The sequence below is a fragment of the Furipterus horrens genome, unplaced genomic scaffold (assembly GCF_987537825.1).
Source record: "Furipterus horrens unplaced genomic scaffold, mFurHor1.1.pri manual_scaffold_10, whole genome shotgun sequence".
Taxonomy (NCBI): domain Eukaryota; kingdom Metazoa; phylum Chordata; class Mammalia; order Chiroptera; family Furipteridae; genus Furipterus; species Furipterus horrens.
Genome location: NW_028327180.1, coordinates 96,286,753 through 96,308,939, shown reverse-complemented (window position 1 = coordinate 96,308,939; position 22,187 = coordinate 96,286,753). Strand labels below are relative to the sequence as shown.

The following is a 22,187-nucleotide window of genomic DNA, read 5'->3' as shown; positions in this document are numbered from 1 at the left end:
TATCCTTACAGAGGTTTTCAGCCGCTGTGCTAATACACACATGTGACTTTGTATGGAAACCATCCTCTGGCATAAAATCGGCCTCCGGACCCCCGAGTCTCATCGCCCTCCGGGCCCAACCTCGGAGTGTTGGTCAGCCCAAGGCTTGGCGAAGCCGACTGGGAAACACCCACAGCCTGATCTGTGGCGTCCTGCGCACAAGACAGAGAAGATTGCTTCTGTGTCCAGTTCAGGTAGAGAGTGTCTCCTGTCTCAGTCCGACACAGCCAACAGGACTGGGTCGCTGGCTGCGGGGAAGGCGCTCTCCTCAGATAAAGCGCTGACATACTGAACAGGTTTGTTTGCTGTCAACCACAGGACAGGACAGGACAGGGCCGTCACAGCAGCTGACTCCACGTGCCCCTCCCTTCCCTTCTTCCTGCTTCTCTCCCCCTTCCTTTCTCTGTGAGTGGGTCCCTCTGCTTATCCTCTTCTGAGTGCTTGCCCCTGTCTGTCCTCTGCGGGGCTCTATGTATGTCTCTGCTTCTCTCTCTCTCTCTTTCTTTTTCCCTAACTGACTCCTTCCTAAAGCCCTCCTGTGGTAAGAAGGTCAAGGGTAAGCCAGTGCTTAATGTTCCAGTGCATTCCAGGGGCTCGGCACTCTCTGCTGACTTTCTGGGTGTGTAGCTCAATGCCGCAGGGGCAAGGCTGTGAGAGGGGCCAGGAGTCCTGACGCCACTTTTCTCCTCTCTCCCCCCCCCCCACCCCCCCATACCACCCCCTCCTGACCCTCCCTGCCCTGCTGGCACAGAGATGTCTGCCCCACAGAATGGGGATCAGAACCATCAGCTCCGGGTTCCAATCTACATTCTGCCCTGTACTAACTGAAGACCTTATTAATAATAGCAAGCATTACAGAACATTACTCTGCCCCAGGTACGTGTGTGTGCGCACACGTGCACACGCATGTGTGTGATATCGCCCTCACAACTACCCCATGAGGCAAGCCCGGTCATTATTTTACAGGTTGGCAAAGCTTAAGCATCCTGCGCAAGGACTCCGCACCAGAAGTGGCAGGGCCAGAGTTCGAACCTGGCCATCGACCAGCTGCTCTGCCACTGCGCTCTATGCTCTGCTGCCTCTCTTCATGCCTCTCAACCTTGGCTTCTCACCTGCACAATGAAGGTGACAGCACTATGCCCAAGCACTACGAGGAGACCCGCTCGCATGAGAAGTGCTGGGCACACTCCTGGCCCATGAGTGCCGGGTGTCACCTTGCTATCGTTAATTGTAGGTGTCGAGTGTAACTTTTGCTACCATTCCCACTGCATAGAGTAGGACGCAGACAACTCTCACGGGGCTGGAGTTTGCCCAAATCCCACCCAAGTGGAAGAGATGGGGCAGATCTGTCAGAGCGGAAGGGAGGACCCTGATTCAGAGTGGTGGTGGTTTCCCCGAGAGGCAGCGCTGCTAGTTTCAATTCATGCTCAAAGCTAAGCTAGTGGGGACCCATCCCCCAAGCCTCTCCCTTGACCCATTCCTCTTTCCTCTATTCACAGCCGCCTAAAGGTCTTTAATGAACAACATCATAATCCCTGTTATTGGCCTGTGGTGCCCCCCTCCCCACATTGAGTACCCAGATATGGCTGTTTACATATATGTGGCCTTTCTCTGTAAGAAATATTTGTGACTTTGTGTGCATGTGTGCATATTGGGGCGGGGGGAGCACTGAATCCTCTTCTTGGGAGCCACCTGTACTGCCCACCTTCCTACACTCACGCCCACCTCCCATAGTAAATAGTTCCAGGCAGCTCTGTCTCTAAAATTTGTAATTTTTTTGAAACAGAGAGACATAAACATGGGCTTTGTCTTAATGGGAGTGCTCCGGGGGGAGTGTTTGTGAACACCTGCTGAACAGATCCTTGGGCTACCCTGGTTCCCCACCTCTCTGCCTGGTTATTTAACTCTTTCCAGTAACCCCCCTTTTTTTTCGTTTCCACTAGCCCTGGTTGAGTTCCTTGCAACCCCCTTCTCGTCAGAACCCTGCAGGGTGGGACGGACTTCCTGGGTTCTAAACCAAGAGCCGTGGGGAGCACCCGTACGCGTTAGTCCGTGCTCCACATTGTACAGATGAAGAGACCGAGGGCCAGAGTGGGGAAGGGACTTGGCTTCATTGCCGTCTTCCCAGTGTATTTGACTGAGGTACGAAGGAAAAGAGACTTCTAAGCTGTAAGACCCAGTCAAGGCTTCCCACTCAACTTGACACTTCGTCGTAGGAAAGCGAATGCAATTTCTGCCAGCAAGGCCCATGACTTGCTCCAGGCCACAGGCCGTTCCCGCGGTAGAGTTCCAGAACTCAGGGGAGATGGCACAGACCTCATGAGGACACGGCTGGGCCATCTGCCTCAGTGGGAACCCAAGCTGCTAGCTGTCACTCACCTCTCAAGGAGGTCCCTAACACCACCCTGCAGGCCGAGAGAGCAAACATCAGCACCAGCCTAGTTTCGGGAAGGAAAAAGAAACAATTCTAGGGCGGAAATGGTTTACATTTTACCCAGGCTACATCACCGGGCAACATTGTTGCAGTCTCAACAACATGTGTTTCTACTCGGTGGGAATAAGAAGAGCTGGAGGAAATGACTGAGGTTGGTAAGAAACAAAAAGGTATTTAGTGACAAAGGCCCCTCCCTTACTGGTTGTGTGGCTTCGGAATAATTTTATCTCTGAATCTTACCTCTTTTGATAAAATGAAGATAGAGTGCTCAAAGAGTTATTTTAAGGTGAAAAAATAAATAAATGAGATAATGCCTTTCAAATGTTTAGTACTCTAGCTGGCAGTTAGTGTTAATAAATATGAGCTATTCTTATTGTGTTGTTGATTCCTGAGCGCATAAGTAACCATACTGGCAAACTTTCTGGTCTGAGTATACATAAATAAAAGGAATATATTAAGAAAAAAGCGACGAAGAAAAAACACACGAGGGTTTTAGATTATACGAAAGAAGTAAATTGATAATGGGGGTGGGGGGGCTGTGGGGTCTCCCTTGAGAAACTTGAAGTGTAAATAAAAATAATGCTTCATCTACTTGCAAGGCTTTAAACGTGCCCTCGAAGTCAAGGGCACAGCAAATGTAGTTTCAAGGCCCTGTTTTAGCGCTTGGTCTCAGTTAAGGCCTTGGGAGGGAGACGTTTGTCCTGGCTTCGGAATGCCTAGAAATGCTTCAGAAACCAGCTGATTCTGCCCCCGACTTAATTACTGAAGGGCCTGGTCACAAGGAAAACTGGATCAACCGGCAGGCGCAGTGGCGGTCAGGGGACACGTGAGTCGCCCGCAGTGTCCCACCGCCCCGCCCGCAGCGGGCGTCGGCCTCCCAGAGCGTAGATAAACCTAAGGGCGCTTGGCCTGCGAGGGATCCATTTCGGAGACACTGAGCGCAGCTGAGCGCGCGTCAAAGGCAAATGGAGCCCCATGTGGTGCGGACAGCGCTTTGCACCGCCTCCTCCACGCAGGCCCAGGAAGCCTCAGCCGAAAACGGGACCGCCAGCCGCCACTGCTAGCCAGCTGCTCAGGGGAGCGGGATCCAATGGCGGGGTCCCCAGGCTGGGAACGCCCGCAGGAAGGGTTACCTTAGCGTGCAGGGGACGGGGTTTTCCCTGCCTCCAGCCCCATCTCACCTTCCATACCGCGGCCTCCCCAGCTCCGCTCAGCCACACCCTCAGGCAGCCTCCTGGTTTCTTCCCCGCCTCTCGGAGGCAAAGAAAACTCAGGAAGACGGCGGAGCTTCCGCATCCTGCTCCGCCACTTCCTAGTTGAGTGACCTTAGCTAAGTTTCCTAATCACTCTAAGGCTCAGTTTTATCATTAGAAAAATGGCACTAGCCCTATAATCAAATAATGCATGTCCGGTGATGAGCACAGTACCTAGCACATAGTAAACACTCCATGATTAGAAGCTATTATTAAATAGTATCGTGTTTTTCTTCCGGGTCTACCTGTCTTTGCTTCCTAAACCTTAAGGAGGAAGAAATCAGCATCTTCTCTGGGCAGAATGGGGACATCTGTAATAGTGTCAACAATAAAAAGAAATCAGCATCTTCGGGTAGGAACTGGGTGGAGGTGGGTGGGGACATATGTAATAGTGTCAACAATTAAAAAATCAGCATCTTCATAAAGACCATCACTGGACCACTGACTGAGCACCCACTGTGTGCCAGGCGCTGCACGCAGACGTGAGACTCCATCCCTGGCCCTAGAGAAATCATGAGGTAAGCCAACAGGTGCCTGCGACGCGTCCTGCATGTCGCCTGGCAGGATAAGGTCCCCAACACCGAGGTGCTGAAGCGAGCCAATATGAGCAGTTTGCATGCAGTTCTTAGCGAGAGACGCCTCAGGTGGCTCGGCCATGTCAAAAGAATGGATGCCGGCCGTATCCCCAAAGACCTCCTCTACGGCGAGCTAGCAGAAGGCAAGAGGATGACAGGGCGCCCAAAACTGCAGTTCAAAGACATCTGCAAAAAGGACATGACACAATGCTCCATCAATCTCAACACATGGGAAGTTCAAGCAGACGACCGCCTAGCCTGGAGGCTCGCGGTCAGGCAAGGTACGTCACGTGCAGAGGCTGCGCGCAACGAGGAGGCGGCCCAGAAAAGATCGAGGCGGAAGCAGCGTCAGCAGCAGCAACAACAGCCATCTGCCTTCACCTGTACCAAGTGCGGCAGGGATTGTCACTCCCGAGTCGGACTGCACAGCCATTCTCGGCGGTGCAGATAGACTCTCAGGAAGCTACGCCATCGTCTCTCGAGACGGACGGCTGCCGATGACGATGATGACGATGGCATCGTGGCAAAGCAAGGGGGCCGGAAAAGTCATGAACGAGAGGGTCTCCTTCCTGGTTCACCGCTTCCCTGCACGGTCATTGTCACCATCCCCACCCCGTGCGAGATTAATAGAATTTTAGGATTATTATCGAGCATCCCCCTAAGGGTTAGGCACTCTGCTAAGTTCTTCCCATGGATTTGCTCATTTTGGGAGGGGCTGTTATGTATATTCTATATATGAGAAAAAGGGAAAAGAGTGTTAAAGGGGCCTGAGCAAGGGGAAGAGAAGTGCAGGGGGGGCCACGGCCCCCTGACCGCGGCTCTGCTGGCCGCTCTCCGTCCTCAGCAGCCCCGGTCCCGGCCCCAAGCGCAGCCTGCCCTCCCCTCCTCCTTCCTTCCTCCCAGCAGTCATCATGGAAATGCCCCCAGGGTTAGCCCTGGGCCCCACTTTCCTCTGTCTCCCACACCCAGTCACATCTTTGCCTAAATATGCTCTTGGCGAGACACACACTTGACTCATTTTGCAAGTGTCTGGGAGCAAGACCAATTGGAAGGTTTTTAAAATGAAATCTCTGTTTCAAGTGTCTCCGTGATCTTATATGGAACTGAGGGAAACTCCTCAAACAATGATGTCATGCCACACCATTGTGTCACTTCGCCACACAAGTCAAGAACCTTCAGAGCCCCCAGATGGGATGCTAGGCACTGGAGGGACGCTGTGGAAGGCAGGCCACTTGGTGAATTTTCTTAGATCAGTGATTTTCAACCCTTTTCATCTCATGGCACACAAAAGCAAAGGACTAAAATTCTGCGGCACACCAAAAAATATACTATTGGCTGATCTGACCAAAGAAATTTTTTAAAAAGGTATAATCTGATTCATTCACATCAAACAGCTAGCTATTGTTGTGTTGGCCGTTGATTTTTGTTTTGTTTTTTTTTTTAATTTGACAATTTAGGGGAAAAGAGGTCAGTGTCCCTGACTTCATGGTTAGGTATGGCATGTTTTAAACATTCTTGCACACGACAGATGGAGGAGAGGCACTGTACACAGCAGGCTGTCACGGTGACCGGGCGCAGCGACCGAGGCTTCCCTGCGAGGGTTTTATTCTGTCATCACCATTTACTTGCCTGTCTTCTCCACTGCGGTATAAACTCCATGCAGGCAGAGATCGAGGCTCACCTTTGCCATAATAACAGGCCCAGAACATCAAAAGTGAGTTCTAAACAAATGTGTCAACTAAAGGTAAATTATTAAATGAATGAACCTCAATGCCTTGAATATGGCTGTACAGAACTGTCTTCCAAATCCAGAATTCATAGTAGTGAAGTTAATTCTAATGGTACACAAACAAGATCTCAAGGATGGTATAAATAGTCACCGTTGGCTATGCAGACTTTATTATTATTAGCTTTACCGCTAATAATAGCTGCTAATTACTAAGCATTTGTTATGCACCAGTAACTATGCTAGCTGTACAAGGTCACCCCACTAGTAAATGGCAATTCAGAATTTGAGCACAAGAGTGTATGGCTCCAAAGTTGACTCCTTTAAGCACTAGCACTGCCTCCAGGGAGCAGCGCAAAGCAATAGCTAATCGCCAGCCTGGAACAAGCCGGGGGGGGGGGGGGGGGTAGGAAAGCACTATTTCCCCACGGGATGATGTTACAGGACTGCCAAAGGAAGCTAAGTGGCTGGCTCTAACATTTTTCTGTTCGAGCTCTAAATCCAGCGTGACTTGGCTGGTGTTTCAACGCCTGAGCCAATAATTCGCTCTATTAGAGTAGGTGTAAATTAGTGACTTTACAAAAAGAAAGAACCATTAAGCCATTAGTGGTTTCAGAAGAGTAATTACTCTGGAAAATTCACAACACTCTAAGATCAGAACCTACCTACCTCTCCGCTTCTCTCTCTCTCTCTCTCTCTCTCTCTCTCTCTCTCTTTCTCTCTCTCTCTCCCCCTCCCTCCCTCCCCACCTCTCTCTCTCATCCCTACCCCCCCCGCAACCTGGGATGGAGAATAAGTATCACCAAATCGGGGGCTGAGTCTATCTGAAAATCATCCTTGCATTTATTGATCCTACTTATAGGAAGAAACCATTCAGTGCACTCAGCAGGCACATTTAAGTCAAAACAATAGGGTCTTCTTCCTGGTTCACCTCTTCCCTGCATGATCATTGTCACCATGTCACCCCTTCTCCTACCATCAAGGTCTATGCGCCTGAAATAAATCAGAAATTGTAGATTAAGACCTGGAATTCTGGCACAATGAGCCTCGAGTGAGCTGCCCAGGTCAGTGGTGGCCAGAGAAATTCTCTTTGCATGGGTAACAAAGCTGAAATGTAATGCACTATTCTGTTAGAAGATCAAGAGTAAAAAGTTATCAGAGAGGGACTATGTGAGGAGGGGCCAGGGCAACTCCAGTGTTGCCAGTGTGAACTGTCAAGTAGCCTTGGTGGTCAAGAGAACTTGATACAGACTTCACTGAATTGAACACCGCCAGCAACCAACAGGCAGGGCTCAGACCAGCTGCTGGCGCCTGGCCTTTTGTCAATGACATAATTATTTCTACCTGAGCTGTTACTTTTCCAGATTCTGACATTTGAGGAAGGATCACCTCTCAGAGCAAAGAACTTTCCCTAAACAGCCTTCTTTCCATAAACCTCCCCAGGTAAGAAAGATTTGTAGATGAAAGGCAGAAAGACAAACTCGACATGTGGGGATATTGCTTTGAAACTGTCTAGAACGAACCCACAAAAGTTAATGCAAGCACTGAAGAAAAACTGCCTCAGGTGGAAGTGTAAATAGCCTAAGTTTTAAAAATTGAAGTTAGCAATGTGGAAGAAATGAAAGAAAAACCATCCATCTAAAACATTCCCTTTACTTCTAAACTATGGCAACCCCATGTAATAAATTAATGGTAAGTAGCTAATGAGATATAGGCAAAAGCCTGAGAAGAACTCTAGGCTATGAATAGCGTGTGATGGGTGCCCCATGCCTTCCTTCATGCTTACTGAGAGGAGTGTCGCCTTCATGTAGTTTGGCAAGAACTAAGTTGCATAATTCTACACACATATAATTTCCCCCATTACCATAAAAAAAAATTCAGGGTTTTCCCCCTCAATATATTTAGAAATAGGGTGCTTCCAAAACAATGTTCCTATGGATAGAAACACACACATACATACACACACACACACACATGTTCATGGCTCCGAGACACATAGAGAATAACATAGATTGCATCATCTACTTGAAAGAGAAGCTAATATTCAGCAGGGTCTTTCTAACTCTTTCTCTTTAGGCCCAGCTTGGTCTAAAAGTTTGGGTACCAAGAAGAAGTTGGGTTCTGATTGATTCTCTTGCCATTTCTTCCTCTAGTGCTTTAGGAAGTGTCCAGGACAGCTTAAGTGACAACAAAAAATTAATTCATAGAATGATTACGTGCACACACTCTCCGAGTGCAACCTAGAGACCTACGCATTAAATTATTACATTAGCTCTTCGAAAAAGAATTGTGTCTGTCAGCGGTCCCTGATATACTTGTATGTTATATTCTGGTTTTGAACAAATAAATATCACATTTGACTTTAAAGAGATATCTACTCTTTCTTTGAGGTGAGGGTTTCCTGCCCTCCAGCTCCTTTCTCAAAACCCCCCTCCCCCCAACTCTTTCCTGATTTCTCTCTTTCTCAGTGTGGGAACTGGGGCTGGAGGCAGAGGATCTAGTTCAAGGTCATACAATGGGAGGCAGGTTTTCCTCTCCAATAACTGAAGAGAGATGCTGATTTTTCGCCTCCCTCCTGGTCCCCGGCATGGACTCCGGGTAGAGACATTGCCTAAGAAATGTCAAGTTATTATTATTCTAAACAGTGGTCATGCCAGTCTGCGGCTTCCTGATTAGGATAATTAACCCCAGGCTTCCTGCTCTGTTCCACCGAGAGCCTTGACATTTGGCAGGTGGTGTTAAATAGAATTTTCAACATTTTACTTACTAATGGTGCTGGCTTTAAAAATACATGTGCATTTAAGCTCTGTTTTGAAATCTGGGAAACCTGAGGAAGTGCTGTGTTCAAACACACTACAGTCTGCTCTCCTGGAGACCTCATCTGAGCAGCAGCATGGCTGAGGGCCAGACCCGCTGCCGGCACTGGGCAGGCTGGCAGAAAGAGCGGTGGTCTAGACACCCAGAACTGAATTCTAAATCAGACTCCAGCATGAGTGCTCTGACCTCTAGGAGGTCACTTCACCCTGGGCACCGGTTCCCTCGTCTCTAAGTGGACCACATCTTCATTGAGGGAACTTTCAGGATTCTCAACTGGCTTCTGTTGGCAGAGTCAGAGAGGGCAGGCCAACCATCTGAGACCAAGCCTGCCCCCCTGCAGAGCTCCCCAGCACACTAGGATGACTTCTAGGCCTCCAAGTCAGAGTGTGGGGTAGAAAGAGGTAAATCTTGAAGGGGCTGAATGTTATTTAGTCAGCAAGCCCCTCCACTTCCCAACACCATTTTTCAGCTTTATTGAGATATGATTGACATATAGTGTTGTGTAAGTGTAAGGCGAACATCGTGATGATTGCAGCAAATATATATTCAACAATGACTACCACCATAAGGTTGGTTAACACTTCCATTAACTCCCATAATTACAATTTATGTGTGTGGCTGGTGAGACCATTTAAGATCAACTCTCTCAGCAACTACAGTCGCCAAAGCCACTTACTATGCTCCACCTTCACCAGCCCCACCTCCACCGCCTCTCACCTGCCAGGGTTTCTGGGCCCGTACCCTCACCTTCGCTCTTACCCCCTTTCGTCCATTTTCCACACACTGGTCAGATGGGCCGTTTTCAAAACACAAAAGTGCGCATATTATTCTCCTGTCCAAAATCCTTCAATAGCTCCCCATTTCCCTCAGGATAATGTCCAGACACCATGGCCTGACCTTCAAGGATCCTCAAGGTCTGCCCTTCCTGCCCCTCCAGCCAATCCCCAGCTACCTGATCCCTCTGTCACTAAACTCCAGCCCCCCACCCGCCCGCCCCTCCCCCCGCCTGCCCACAGCTCAACTGAGTCAAGCTCCCTACTGTGTCAGTGACCACCTTCCAGCTTTGTTTTCATCGATCACACCCTCGTCCTCTTCACCTGCCAACTCACATCTGAGACAGCCCTTCCCCCAGGATACCTCCCTGACCCCATGGTGACATTTGATCCCCTATTACACGCTCTCAGGGCACCTCACACTCCTCCCCGTTAGTTCGCTTGCACACACATGACACCCTGCTTCGTGACTCCTTTCCCAGCTAAACTAAAATCCTGAAGGCCAGCCCTGAGGCTGCCCACTTCAGTGTCCTATTCCCAGTGCCCAGCACTGTGGCCTAGTGGTTACTCAATAAATAGTTGTTGAATGAACATTTGATTGTTAATGCAAACCAAACCTTTACCCCTGGAGAAGTATTTCAGCTAGATGGAAACTTTCATAATCAACTCAAGGGGTAAAAAGTGGACCCAAGTCTTAGGGCCCCGCAGGCACGGGACAGGCAACGTAAAGAACAATGAGTGCTGAGGTCAAGACCTTGGAGCAGGTGTAGGCTCTCAGGGCGATCCTAACAATGTTAACAGACGCCCGTCTACAGAGAAGCCATTTGCCATCTCGAGCTTTCCAGGCCCGGAGACAACCTGTGAATCAGTTGCAGGGTGCGCACTCCTCCTGCCCCACGGAAACCTTTCGAAATGGGGAAGAGGGCGGGATCGCAGGCTCAGAAAAGCAGGGGCGCAATGCACGCGGCAGGCAAGGGCTCGGGGTGAGTCCGCGGCACCCTCGCCATGCTCCGTGCTGGCACCTCGGGTTTAGGAGAGGCACATTCTCGAGTTTATAACAATGGGGGACGCACTAGATTATTACATACCTCACAGTTAAGTCCTTTTATATTTGCCATCCACCCCGAAAACACAGTAAGCAGCAGACGCAGCAGCTGTTTCCCATGAAGAAAACACCTTCTGCTTTGCGGGTGGTGCCTGCCTGAAGTGCATTGGAAGTGGCTCACAAAGCACACACATTCGGCCGTCCTGATTCCGTCCAGCCTCCCCGACAATCATGCGAGCGTGGCAAATTTCATCCTTCTGGCCATCTACACCCTTTATTGTCCTGCATGTTCATATTTAATAACAGGGGATTTGCAAACACATTTCCCGAACCTATACATTTATTCAGGAAATTGATCTCCCACCCACGCCATCCTCTGAGGCGTTCTCAGCATCAGCATTTGACAGAAACAGTCCTTTCTAACTGGATTCCAGACTTCGAACAAGGAGCTGACAGGCAGGGAATCGTCTGTTGCTTCAACCTGAAAGAATGAGTATCCGGAGTCCTCCATGGCTTTTCCCTTGACTACCTTAAGCACAGAGAGTCTTGCTCTGTAGAATTAAGCCATTTACAGGGACAATGGCAGCAGACGAGATGAATGGCTCACACTTTGCTGTGAGCCGGGTACGAGATTGCGTCAAGCAGAAATGAGTTTACCCAGCCTCTGAAGGATGGGCAGGGGCAGCCAGTCTGGGGTTATCTCAGGCAAAGGACAGCCACGTGTACCGAATTCACATGCAGACAATGGGCAATCAACTGCACCTGAGCCCTCTGCTCCCTGATGGCCCCTGTCTGCATATTAGGGAACACACTGAATTCTAAAGGGCTGGATAATTCACCCAAGTCCTCCTCATTGCAAAACACCTCGCCTCTGGCCAGCTGTCAGTCCCTTCACTGCACCAGTTACATGACTGCTCTACTCCTTGATACGTACCCTTTCTCAGCTTCTGGACTCCAGTCTTCCCGGGGACTCTCTCCTCATCCATCCCTTCAACATGCTAATTCCCTGCATTTCATCCTGAGTTTTAGCACATTGTTCCCGTCATACGATAGCTTTAAGTACCTCTTCGGATCCATTTCTAACAAAATTGTACCTGCCTCCTAACGCTCCTGAACTGCAAAGCTGTATCTAACTGCCTGCTGTACATTTCCATCCGGCCATGCCAAGAAACACCTTCAGCTTAACACGCCCCACACCAAGCCCCGGACGTCTGATCACACGGGCCCTGGAGGTCAGCCTCAGATCAGCCCTCTCCTTCAATTTCACTCCCATACTTAATTAGGTTTGGCAATCCTGCCCTCTGTAAGCCCTTACCTTCTCCTCTCCTTCCTCCCCAGCCCCACTGTGACTACCTCAGTTCAAGGCTCTAGCCCGGATGGTTGCATCCACTTCATTACTGATCTCCTGCCTCCCCTCCTCTACACCACATTCCACACACTGGCCTCGGCTCTGCAGTTATCTTTCTAAAACATAAATGCAATCCTGTTCATCTCCTGCTTTAAAACATCAATGGCTCTCCACTGCCAAAGGCAGAGGTTTCCACAGCGCTCCTATGAATGAAAAATTTTAAGCATGATTCTCAATAGATGCTTATTTATTTATAAGATATATCCATGAATTTTCTAATTATAAGTCAAATGTTTATATAGTTTAATTTCTTCATCTTGGACACAATGAAGGAATTTTAATATTTTTGCCTGATCCCCACGGATTAATTTGTATACCTGCTGGGGTATTCACTCTGTGCTCTGAGGACAGAGGGTAGCGTCCATGCCAATATCCCCAGCAGAGAGAATGTGGTCAAACTCCTTGGCCTGGCATTGCAGGCACTTCTCAGTCTGGCTTGAACCCATGTCTTCAGACACATCATCCCCTTCCTCCAGCGGCTCAGCCTCACCCACTAGCTGCTCTTCCACACCAGGCTTCTCGGGGGACACAGCACAGAAACCGAGGCTTTCCTGTCACATCCCTCCCTGCCAGTGTCTAGCTGTGTGACCCAGAGTCACTTTCTGCGGCTTTCTGGGCCTCAACTTCCCCTTCTGTATAATGAATATAATAATACCCACACTGTGCAGAGTTGTTGTGAGCACTGAGATAAACTGAGAAGCGATACAGGGCCAGGCACAGAGAGGCTGAAGAAGTGGTCCCTCAGAACAGCAGGAATCGTTGAAAGTTCTGTTTCACGTGTTGTTCCCTTAAACATGTTCCTCAATCTCCCAATAAACCATTGTGATTTGAAAATACCATAATCTGAAGAGGCACTGAATTCGCCTAACTTAACCAAGCAGCAGAGGTCAGTGTAGACTACCCTAGAGATGCTCAGAACACATTCATTAGCTCACAGCTGGGCAAAGTCATCGAGCACAGTGAGTATTGGTTGCTGACCCTTGTGACCGCGGCGCTGACGGGTTGCTGCGCTCATTGCCACTGCCCGGCATCACCAGAGAATGTCATACAACATATCACGAGCCCAGGGAAAGATCAAAATTCAAAGTACGGTCTCTACTGAATGTGTATCACTTTTGCACATTGTCAAATTCAAAAACTGTAAGTCATAGCATCCTAAGTAGGGGACCATATGGACTTGGATTTCGTGGTTCTCTTTCCTCCCACAGGAAGGCTTCTTGAATGCCCTTCAATGTCTAGTTCAAAACATCTCCTCCTCTGAGAATTACCAATCCTCCCGAGGACCTGTTTGCCACTTAAACCATTTGCAAACCTTCAGTGGGTCATGCTGCTGACCACTACTTACTCCAGGGAGCTAGGGTTTGATTGCTGGTCTGCATGTCCATCTCCTCCACTAGACTGTTCCTATTTGTGGAAGTCTGACGTTAATTTCAGAGTTCCTGGCACTTAACAAAGTCCCTATCATAAAATCGATGCCCAATAAAAGTTTATGAATATTTCCATATGCAAAGGGAAAAGAGGACTGCTTAAAAATGCACGCGTGTGCACATTTCATGCTATCATAACGGTAACTTAACGAATTACAAAGCGCTCTCACGTGTTTATAAGAAATAGGCTGTTAGCTCCCCCTCTGCACTGTAGTGACTCATAAAATAGACAATAAATTAAAGGGAACTGACTGTTTGACAATATCCTTTGATGACAGTTTACTCTTCCATCCTGATCCGATGCCAAGTTAACGCGATCATAAAATAACTCCATTAACGGCAATAGTACAGTTCACTGAGCCATTACTGTCATCAAAAAGTGGAATTATATTCAAAACTGAAAACAGAGGCTTACATAGGAATAAATGGCATTAACATGCAAACAAATTACATGCAGGAGAAACAGGAACAGCAATGTGACTGGAATTCCAGCCCAGGCTCAGCATAAACAAATGATTACATTTTAATATTTAGTCATACACGAACAATGAAAACAAATCATACTGGCAAGTAACTTCAAGGTAAATCCTTCTTTGTTTAAACAGGCAGAGGCGTATGCATCCCCGCCAACTACAGGCCACACTGAGCATGCTCGGGCATTATTCAGACAACCTTGCCGCCTAATGTATTCGTGACCTGGAGGATAAACTAGCATATAATATTTTCGTAAGAAGAAACTGAACTGGTGGCAGGGCGAGGTGGAGGCTGGGAGTGGGCAGAATAAAGCAAGAGGAAAAGTAAAAAGGCAAAAGAGAGCATCCGAGCACATCAGTGCAGCTGGTGCTGAAGGCAGTTAGAGGAAGGGCAACAGTGCTGGCCAGGGAGGTGAGCCCCACGGGGCCGCCACCCCACCGGAGGTGTGGACCGTGCTCCTGCCTGAGCTCATGGAGCTGCGGCCCCAGGGCAATTCTCTTTCCCTGAGCGGTGACTCGCTCCCAGGCAGTGTGAGTGCACCTGGGCTGGCCTGTTGTCAGCTCTCCTTTCTTTACTCATTCCTTGGAAGGATACAGGGGTAAATTCCCTGGGAGGATACAGGGGTACATTCCCTGGGAGGATAAGGGGTACATTCCCTGGGAGGATACAGGGGCACATTCCCTGGGAGGATACAGGGGCACATTCCCTGGGAGGATACAGGGGCACATTCCCTGGGAGGATACAGGGGCACATTCCCTGGGAGGATACAGGGGCACATTCCCTGGGAGGATACAGGGGCACATTCCCTGGGAGGATACAGGGGCACATTCCCTGGGAGGATACAGGGGCACATTCCCTGGGAGGATACAGGGGCACATTCCCTGGGAGGATACAGGGGCACATTCCCTGGGAGGATACAGGGGCACATTCCCTGGGAGGATACAGGGGCACATTCCCTGGGAGGATACAGGGGCACATTCCCTGGGAGGATACAGGGGCACATTCCCTGGGAGGATACAGGGGCACATTCCCTGGGAGGATATAGGGGCACATTCCCTGGGAGGATAAGGGGTACATTCCCTGGGAGGATACAGGAGTACATTCCCTGGGAGGATACAGGAGTACATTCCCTGGGAGGATACAGGGGCACATTCCCTGGGAGGATACAGGGGCACATTCCCTGGGAGGATACAGGGGCACATTCCCTGGGAGGATACAGGGGCACATTCCCTGGGAGGATACAGGGGCACATTCCCTGGGAGGATACAGGGGTACATTCCCTGGGAGGATAAGGGGTACATTCCCTGGGAGGATACAGGGGCACATTCCCTGGGAGGATACAGGGGCACATTCCCTGGGAGGATACAGGGGCACATTCCCTGGGAGGATACAGGGGCACATTCCCTGGGAGGATAAGGGGCACATTCCCTGGGAGGATACAGGGGTACATTCCCTGGGAGGATACAGGGGTACATTCCCTGGGAGGATAAGGGGTACATTCCTTGGGAGGATACAGAGGTACCTTTCCTGGGAGGACACAGGGATGGTGGATAGCTTCGCCATCGCGGTGAGGATGCCTTTTCTGAACTCCCCCAAATCATCATTTTCTTTATTGAGTCCCCCTGTGCCTGGGGGTGATCGCACCTAAGCCCATGCAACCTGGTGCCTCTTGGAAGCCCCGACAGCACCCAGCACCCAAGAATCAACACTTCCAGGCAGTGCTGTTCTCTCTCGGGACAGCCCCTCCTCTTGGCCAACCGCACTTCACAAGGGCGTGACCCAGAAAATGTGTAGTTGTTGAATTGCCTTAATCAGATGAGGTAGAAGGTGAAGCCTGGCTCTGCAGATTCTTAGCTGTGTGACCTTTGAGCCTGAATCTAAGCCTCAGCCTCCTTATCTGTGAAGGGGACCGGAGGTGGTGCCCCATTTCACAGGGAACGAGTGAACACAAGCTCACGCTGGGTGCTCTTCTCAGGCCTTGGGATACAGTACCAAACAGAAACGCCCGTCCTCCTGGAGCTGATGTTCTAGCAGCGAGAGGGCAGAAACCAAAGCATAACTAACTGTGATATGGCATGTTACCATGTGGTTGGTTTTACAGGGAGGAAAAATAAGGCAGAAAGTAGAGCGAAAGGGAGGGGAAGCACACGTGCTGGGGCAGGGCCTGCATTGTAAATAGGGGCAGTGAAGGAGCCATTGCAGCGGAGACACCTGGGGAAGGGCAAGAAGGCCCAGGGTCGGGAGTCTGGGCCGCAGCAAGGAAGGCCGAGGTGGATGGTGCAGAGTGAGTGAGGGGGAGGAGACGGAGTCAGGGCATGAGACTCCCCACAGGATTTCTGTGAAGACTGATGGGGATAATAAGTGAAATGCACTTCGCCGATGGTAAATAACCGAGGCCCTACCCGTGTGACAGGCACTGTGCTAAGCGCCTGACACCCAGAGGCTCAGTTAGTCTGCACAACTGCCCTGCAAGGGTTCTCACATGCATGCCCGTTCTACACAGGAGAACACCGAGCTCCAGGCAGACTAAATAATCTGCCCAAGGTCACACACATTAGTAAATAGCGGTGGTAGAATTCAAACGTAGAATTCAAACCCACGTAGCTTCGCTCTGGGGACTGTGCCTTTACCCACCGAGCGGACAACCTCCCGTACGCAAAGAGGGTAGCGGATGAGGGTGGAGAAGGAGTTTATGGGTGGCAGAGCAAGAGACTGGGATCACATGCAGAAGGAGGTGGAAGCAAGAACTGAACAAGCAGGTCAGTTCAGAGAAGAAGACATGATGCAGAAAAGGCTGAGCAAGCGGGGCGCAGAGGGCCCTGCGCGCACCCACGGGTAAGTGGTAGCGGCAGACACAAGCAGGGCCCACCCAGTGGGCCAGCGACAAACCAAGGTGAACTCGTGGGGCCATAAAAGTCCCCACATTGCGGACCTCAGAAAGCTCAGACACCTGGTAGAGGTATCTCCTCCTCTTAAAAAATAAACAGCAAGAAATGTTTAGGGTAGCATGATCGGTAGGCCAAGCCTTGAGAATGAATCAAGACACCAGTACTTCCTCTTCCTAATTTAAATCTGAGAATTCGCAACGAGCACCCTGCTTTCTCCCCTAGGCGAAAACATGGTAACAGCTAATGTTTATCATGTCTGTGGAATAAGTACCACGGACTACATGGAGAACTTCTTACATGAATCTCATTTCATCATCAAAGCCCTGAGAGCTGATTTGTCCCCATTTATGGATGAGGAAACTGAGGCTCAGAGAGGCCAGGTCGCTCACTTTGCAAGCCAGGCATGCACAGGGACAGAAACGTGACCCCTCCAAGGTCTGTCCAACATGAACACTGACCGTCCCCGGGACAGCAGTGAGCAGTACAACACTAACCACTACCCCACACTGCCTCCTGGACCCTAGCCTCTGGCAGCATTAGGGTTTGTACGGGGTGCAGACAGGTGTGGGCACAGCCTAGTGCAGCCCCAGGCACCGGGCCTTCTCTCTCTCAGTCATCCTTACAGAAGGGCTGCGGTCTCACGTCCATGGGCCTGGCCGGCAAGGAAGGGAACTAGTCAGTGTCCGTCCTGGGGATCAAGGAAACACAGGCTGCTCCGGACTCCCAGGAAGTCCACAGCACAGAAACCTGGCGGGTCAGCTCAGCTGGCTGAACTTCAGGATAAAAGGCACTTCCAGGAGTTTGGTAAAGAAGGTCAATGCCTAAGCCTTTCTGAAATAAAGCATTTCAGCTCTTTCTGAATGTTCCTTGCTGTGCTCTCTACTCCCAGGGGCTCCATCCTTCTGGAAAAGCCTAGTAGATACAGGTCATATTTATAGCCACCCAACATCTTTTGGACCCACTTCCTACAATTTAGGAATTTCTCATATTTTTAAGCCTGCCCCCCAACCCCACTGGCAGAAGCCCGAGTCGCCTCTGCCAGCTTCCGTGGCAGCTAGGGCACCGGCATGTGCCCAGAGACACCTGCCCCAGACTTAGACTCAGGAGCTAGTGATACAAGAAAAGGGACAGAAAAACCATGTTCTTTGGCTAGGGGACAGAAATGAAGAATCCTAAAAATAAAAATTCCCACGCTTGTCAACACCTCTTCTTCCTCCCCCATCCACTGCCCCGAGTATGGATCCAGGAAGACCCCTAGCCCGGGCACATCCTCACGTGCATTGCGTGCAGAGACAAGACGGGAGCTGGATCAGCTGTAGCTGTGCGCACAAGGAAAGAGGGCAAAGGAATGACAGGAAACAGACACAATAAGCCCCCAGAGCAATCACTATATTACAGTTTTCCACCAGCTGGATTAGAAATTCGCAAGGGTTGAACCTTCTTCTATTTTCTAGTTTCCTAAGTAAAGTGCCCTCCGAGTATTGGGAAAACACCCCCATCACTTCCCAATGTCCTTGAGCATCCGCTGGAGAGAAAACCACTGCTGATGATGTGAAAATGAACAAGACCCTCAGCATGAGGTCCGAGACTCTCCCTGCTGGTCTGCCTACATTTATGTTCATGAGAAAGGACTCAAGATGTGGCCTGGATTACCTTAGAGACAGCTCTTCTCACCAAGTGCCAACTCTTGGCCCCCAGATGGGCTTCATCCAGCAGGCAGCGCTGAGTGCCAATGCTGTGCCGGGCAAACAGTGGGGACTATCAGATCTCCCCGTTCCTAAAGAAGCCAAAAGTCACCTGAGTTCCAGCAGCACTGAATTTACACTAAAGGAAGAGCTGGGGGCTCTGCAGGATGACACGCCTTGGGCCAGAGAAGAAGAAAGTAAGTGAACACATGCTCTGCTCTCAGGGAGGGAAGACACAGATACGAAAAGGGAGAAAAGAGGGAGGGAGGGAAGGAGGATGGGAGGGAGAGAAGGAGAGAGAGGGAAGGGAGGACAAAATAAATAAGCCAAAAGGAAAAACTGGGCAGAGGGTATGATATATGAAAAGAACATATTCTTGTTGTAGATGTGAAGATCTCACTTGCAAGATGAAATAAGATATCCTTGCCTATTAACGTGGAATTATAATGTCTGAATCCTTGAACTCCCCTGAGAAACTCAACTCAACCCTTAGGAGGACCCACAGTTGCCCCCTGTTTGGTTTCAGATAATTGACAAATCTCTCCCCAACTTGGAAGAATATCCCTAAGACCTCAATACACTGTCTCTGCCTTAACTAAGAGACAAACCAGAGGATTGAAACAGATGCTTCATTTTTAGAATAACCTAAATGACGTATGTTTGGTGACATGGTGCAAAACGCTCATCTCTTTCCATTCATCACCAGAAATCTCAACACAAGGTTTAGGAGAATCCCAAATGAAGATCCATTTCAGAATCTTTGTCCAGTATCAAGCCACAGTAGCCCATCCATTGTTATGATCAAAATGACGATTACAGGCTTCTGCTTTCTTTGATCCAACTAAACAAGTGGCTGACCCAACCCAGGGTTCCAGAGGGGCATATGGGACAACCGCTACATAATCTGCATATTCGCTCCCCTGGTCACATGGCTTCAGGCCTCAGCACATGACACAACACAGTTCTCAGAGTAGGATTTTGCTGGAACGACAAGGAACCTGGGGTTGCTTAAGCTAATACGATATGAACCTGAGGGTCTGAAATGGCTTTGGCTCTGGAAAACTTGCCTCAGAAGGCAACCTGCGGAAGAAAAGCAGAGCCTAACTCTGAGAGAGACAGAGACAACCCCAATGACATCAGCATCTGAATCCAGCCGTGCCTGGGGCCACTCTCCCCCTGGATTTTTCAATAATGAAAAATACATCAAGTCCTATTTCTCTGTAAGTCGGTTTGAGTTGAGTGTTCTTCATACGCACTGATAACGAGTCTGGACAATACATTCCCAATATGTTTTTTCTTATCTCCCATCACACACAACCAACCTGATCATGCACAGAACCAACCCCCAGCCTAACGTGGCCTTGATAGACAGGAATATAAATGGTTCTTTTGCAGGTTGCATTTGAATGCCTCCATCTCTAAAGCCCTTTCAAAGGGCAGCTAACCTCTGCAATACTGACCATCAAACATCAAATCTCTTAGGTACTCTAGCATGTCAGCTTACTTTCTGGCCACTAGGATCTCCAGGACAGGCAGGTCAATTGCAAATGCCAGCTCATCTGTCATGTACCACCTCCAACAGTCAAACAAATACCAAACTCTTTGAGTTCTGCTCTCTTCACCCCCATGGAACATAGGTTCCTGGAGAGTTTTCACCACATATCAAATCAAATGAATGTTAGATAAATGAAATGCTGAAGAGCCTCAAATCATAAATCGTGTTCACTGGATGAAACATAATTCTACAACATGTTAAGATTTCTTTTCTTTCTCCCAAATAAACTTATAAGGAACAATTACTACCTACTCATAACTCTCTAAGTTGGATTTTTAAGTTGTTTTTTATTGACATCTGGTAATAATTTTGTAAGTTTCTCCAGTGGTGCAAATACTGCTGCATCCCCCCAAAATTGCAGAGCTAATCAATCACTCTTACTTAAGAAGTACTCACTGTGAAAATAAGGTCCTTGACCGAACAATGAACTTGAACACATATTCCAAAGCTTTGAGAGTTCTTAGGATTGGCTCACACTGCTCTCCTCTGCTGGAGGTATCCAAGTAAGTCTTCAGCACCGTCATCAGTTTCCTGAATAAAGGATTGTATTTTCAAAATACATCTCTTCCCAACCCATAGCATGGTAATTAGTTTGCTCAGTAAATTATAAGGCTTTCAATCAAAGGTTAAAGGTGGTGCTATAGTTAAGCTTACTCACTCATTTGCAAGCATAAAAATAACTCTGCTTAAAAATTGTATTTAATACAGAGAGCGAGCAATTATTTCCTGCCTATAAAAAGCCAGCAAAGAAGAAGAAGAAGAAAAAAAAACAACACTACAGAGAAAGAAAAATCCCTTGACTAGGAAAACTAGTTGCAATCAGAATATGATTGGGAATAACGGTGGTGATAATGTCTTTTTCAGCTTTTTTTCCTACAGAAAATGTTCTGGTAATTATCACGGAACTCCCTTGCTTAGGAACTTCCCATGACTCTTCATTTCCAGCAAGGGAGACTTCAAGCTACTTGACCTCCTTTCAAGGCCCCGCCCCAAGCCAGCTTCCACCCACCTCCCCAGCATCGTATCCCACCTCTAACGCTCAGTTCCCTAAACCCAGCTCTAGGGAGCGACGGCACACGTGCGCCTTTTCCTCTCTAGCCTTTGCATCCCAGCATTTATCGCAAGTAGCTGCTCAGTAAATGCCTGGTGGCTGACCGACTGAATGACCGAACACTTGCACGCACTTGCGCCACCATAGAGCGTTCATCTCGGCCCACGGGTTTGTATATTTTTATTTAGTCCTGCAGGCACAGGCTGGATTTTGTCAGGAAAAGGAGAACTCGCACAGGCTGGCGACAGAAGGAAACTATGCCAGTCCCTCGTGCCCCAGGTGCCCTGGCAGGGCAAGGAAGAGGTGTGGGTGCTTACTTGTAAGCTAAGGTAGCGCTGAAATGCTGTTGGATGTAAGCCTCCAGGACGGTGTTGAAATGCTGGAACTTCCGGTCAGCAATAAGTCCGATTATGTAGATCTGAGGGACAGGCAAGGAGTCAGTGTTTTCAGGACTGACCTAGGGCACGAAGTGGTGTTCACGTGGCGTAACTGAGCCCCTAGCCAAACGTTTTACCCAGGAATCAGCTCACTGATACATCTTTAGCCCTTTCATTAAGGGAGTCCCTTTCCTAAAGCGTTTTGTGCCGCCCTGGCCAGTGTGGCTCAGCTGGTTGGAGCATCATCCCATAAACCAAAAGATCGGGGCACTTGCCTAGGTTGTGGGTTTGGGCCCTGGTTGCAGCACATACGAGAGGCAACAGATCGATGCTTCTCTCTCACATTGATGTTTCTCTCCCTCTGGCTATCCCTCCCTTCCCCTCTTTCTAAAATAAATAGTCCTCAGGTGAGGATTTAAAAAAAAAAAAAAAAAAAAAAAAAAGCCTTTCAAGCAGTATGCTACAGAATATTATAAGTAAAAGTTTTCATGGTCAGATACATTTAAGAAATTTCAGGTTGTCTTCATTAGACTGCCTTCTTCATTGCAGGACTTATCAGAGTCTTTAATATACCTCCATGCATTGTGACTCTCCGAGAGGGTCGGCCATGCACTTCCCTAAGTGGCTGAATCAAAGGATGTTTTTGTCAGGAGGCATCTC

The 22,187-nt window shown here is 49.0% G+C and overlaps 1 protein-coding gene across 1 annotated transcript in view; it reads right to left on the bottom strand.

The window, feature by feature from the left end:
- DOCK2 (dedicator of cytokinesis 2) overlaps window positions 1-22,187 on the bottom strand; it is a 348,486-nt gene that overhangs the window by 260,960 nt on the left and 65,339 nt on the right. Inside the window, exons 21-22 of the mRNA XM_090288562.1 lie at window positions 21,468-21,568; window positions 20,496-20,630 (exon numbers count right to left, since the gene is read on the bottom strand). Of these exons, the coding sequence (XP_090144688.1) occupies window positions 20,496-20,630; window positions 21,468-21,568 (236 nt within the window). The remainder of the gene's footprint in view (window positions 1-20,495; window positions 20,631-21,467; window positions 21,569-22,187) is intronic.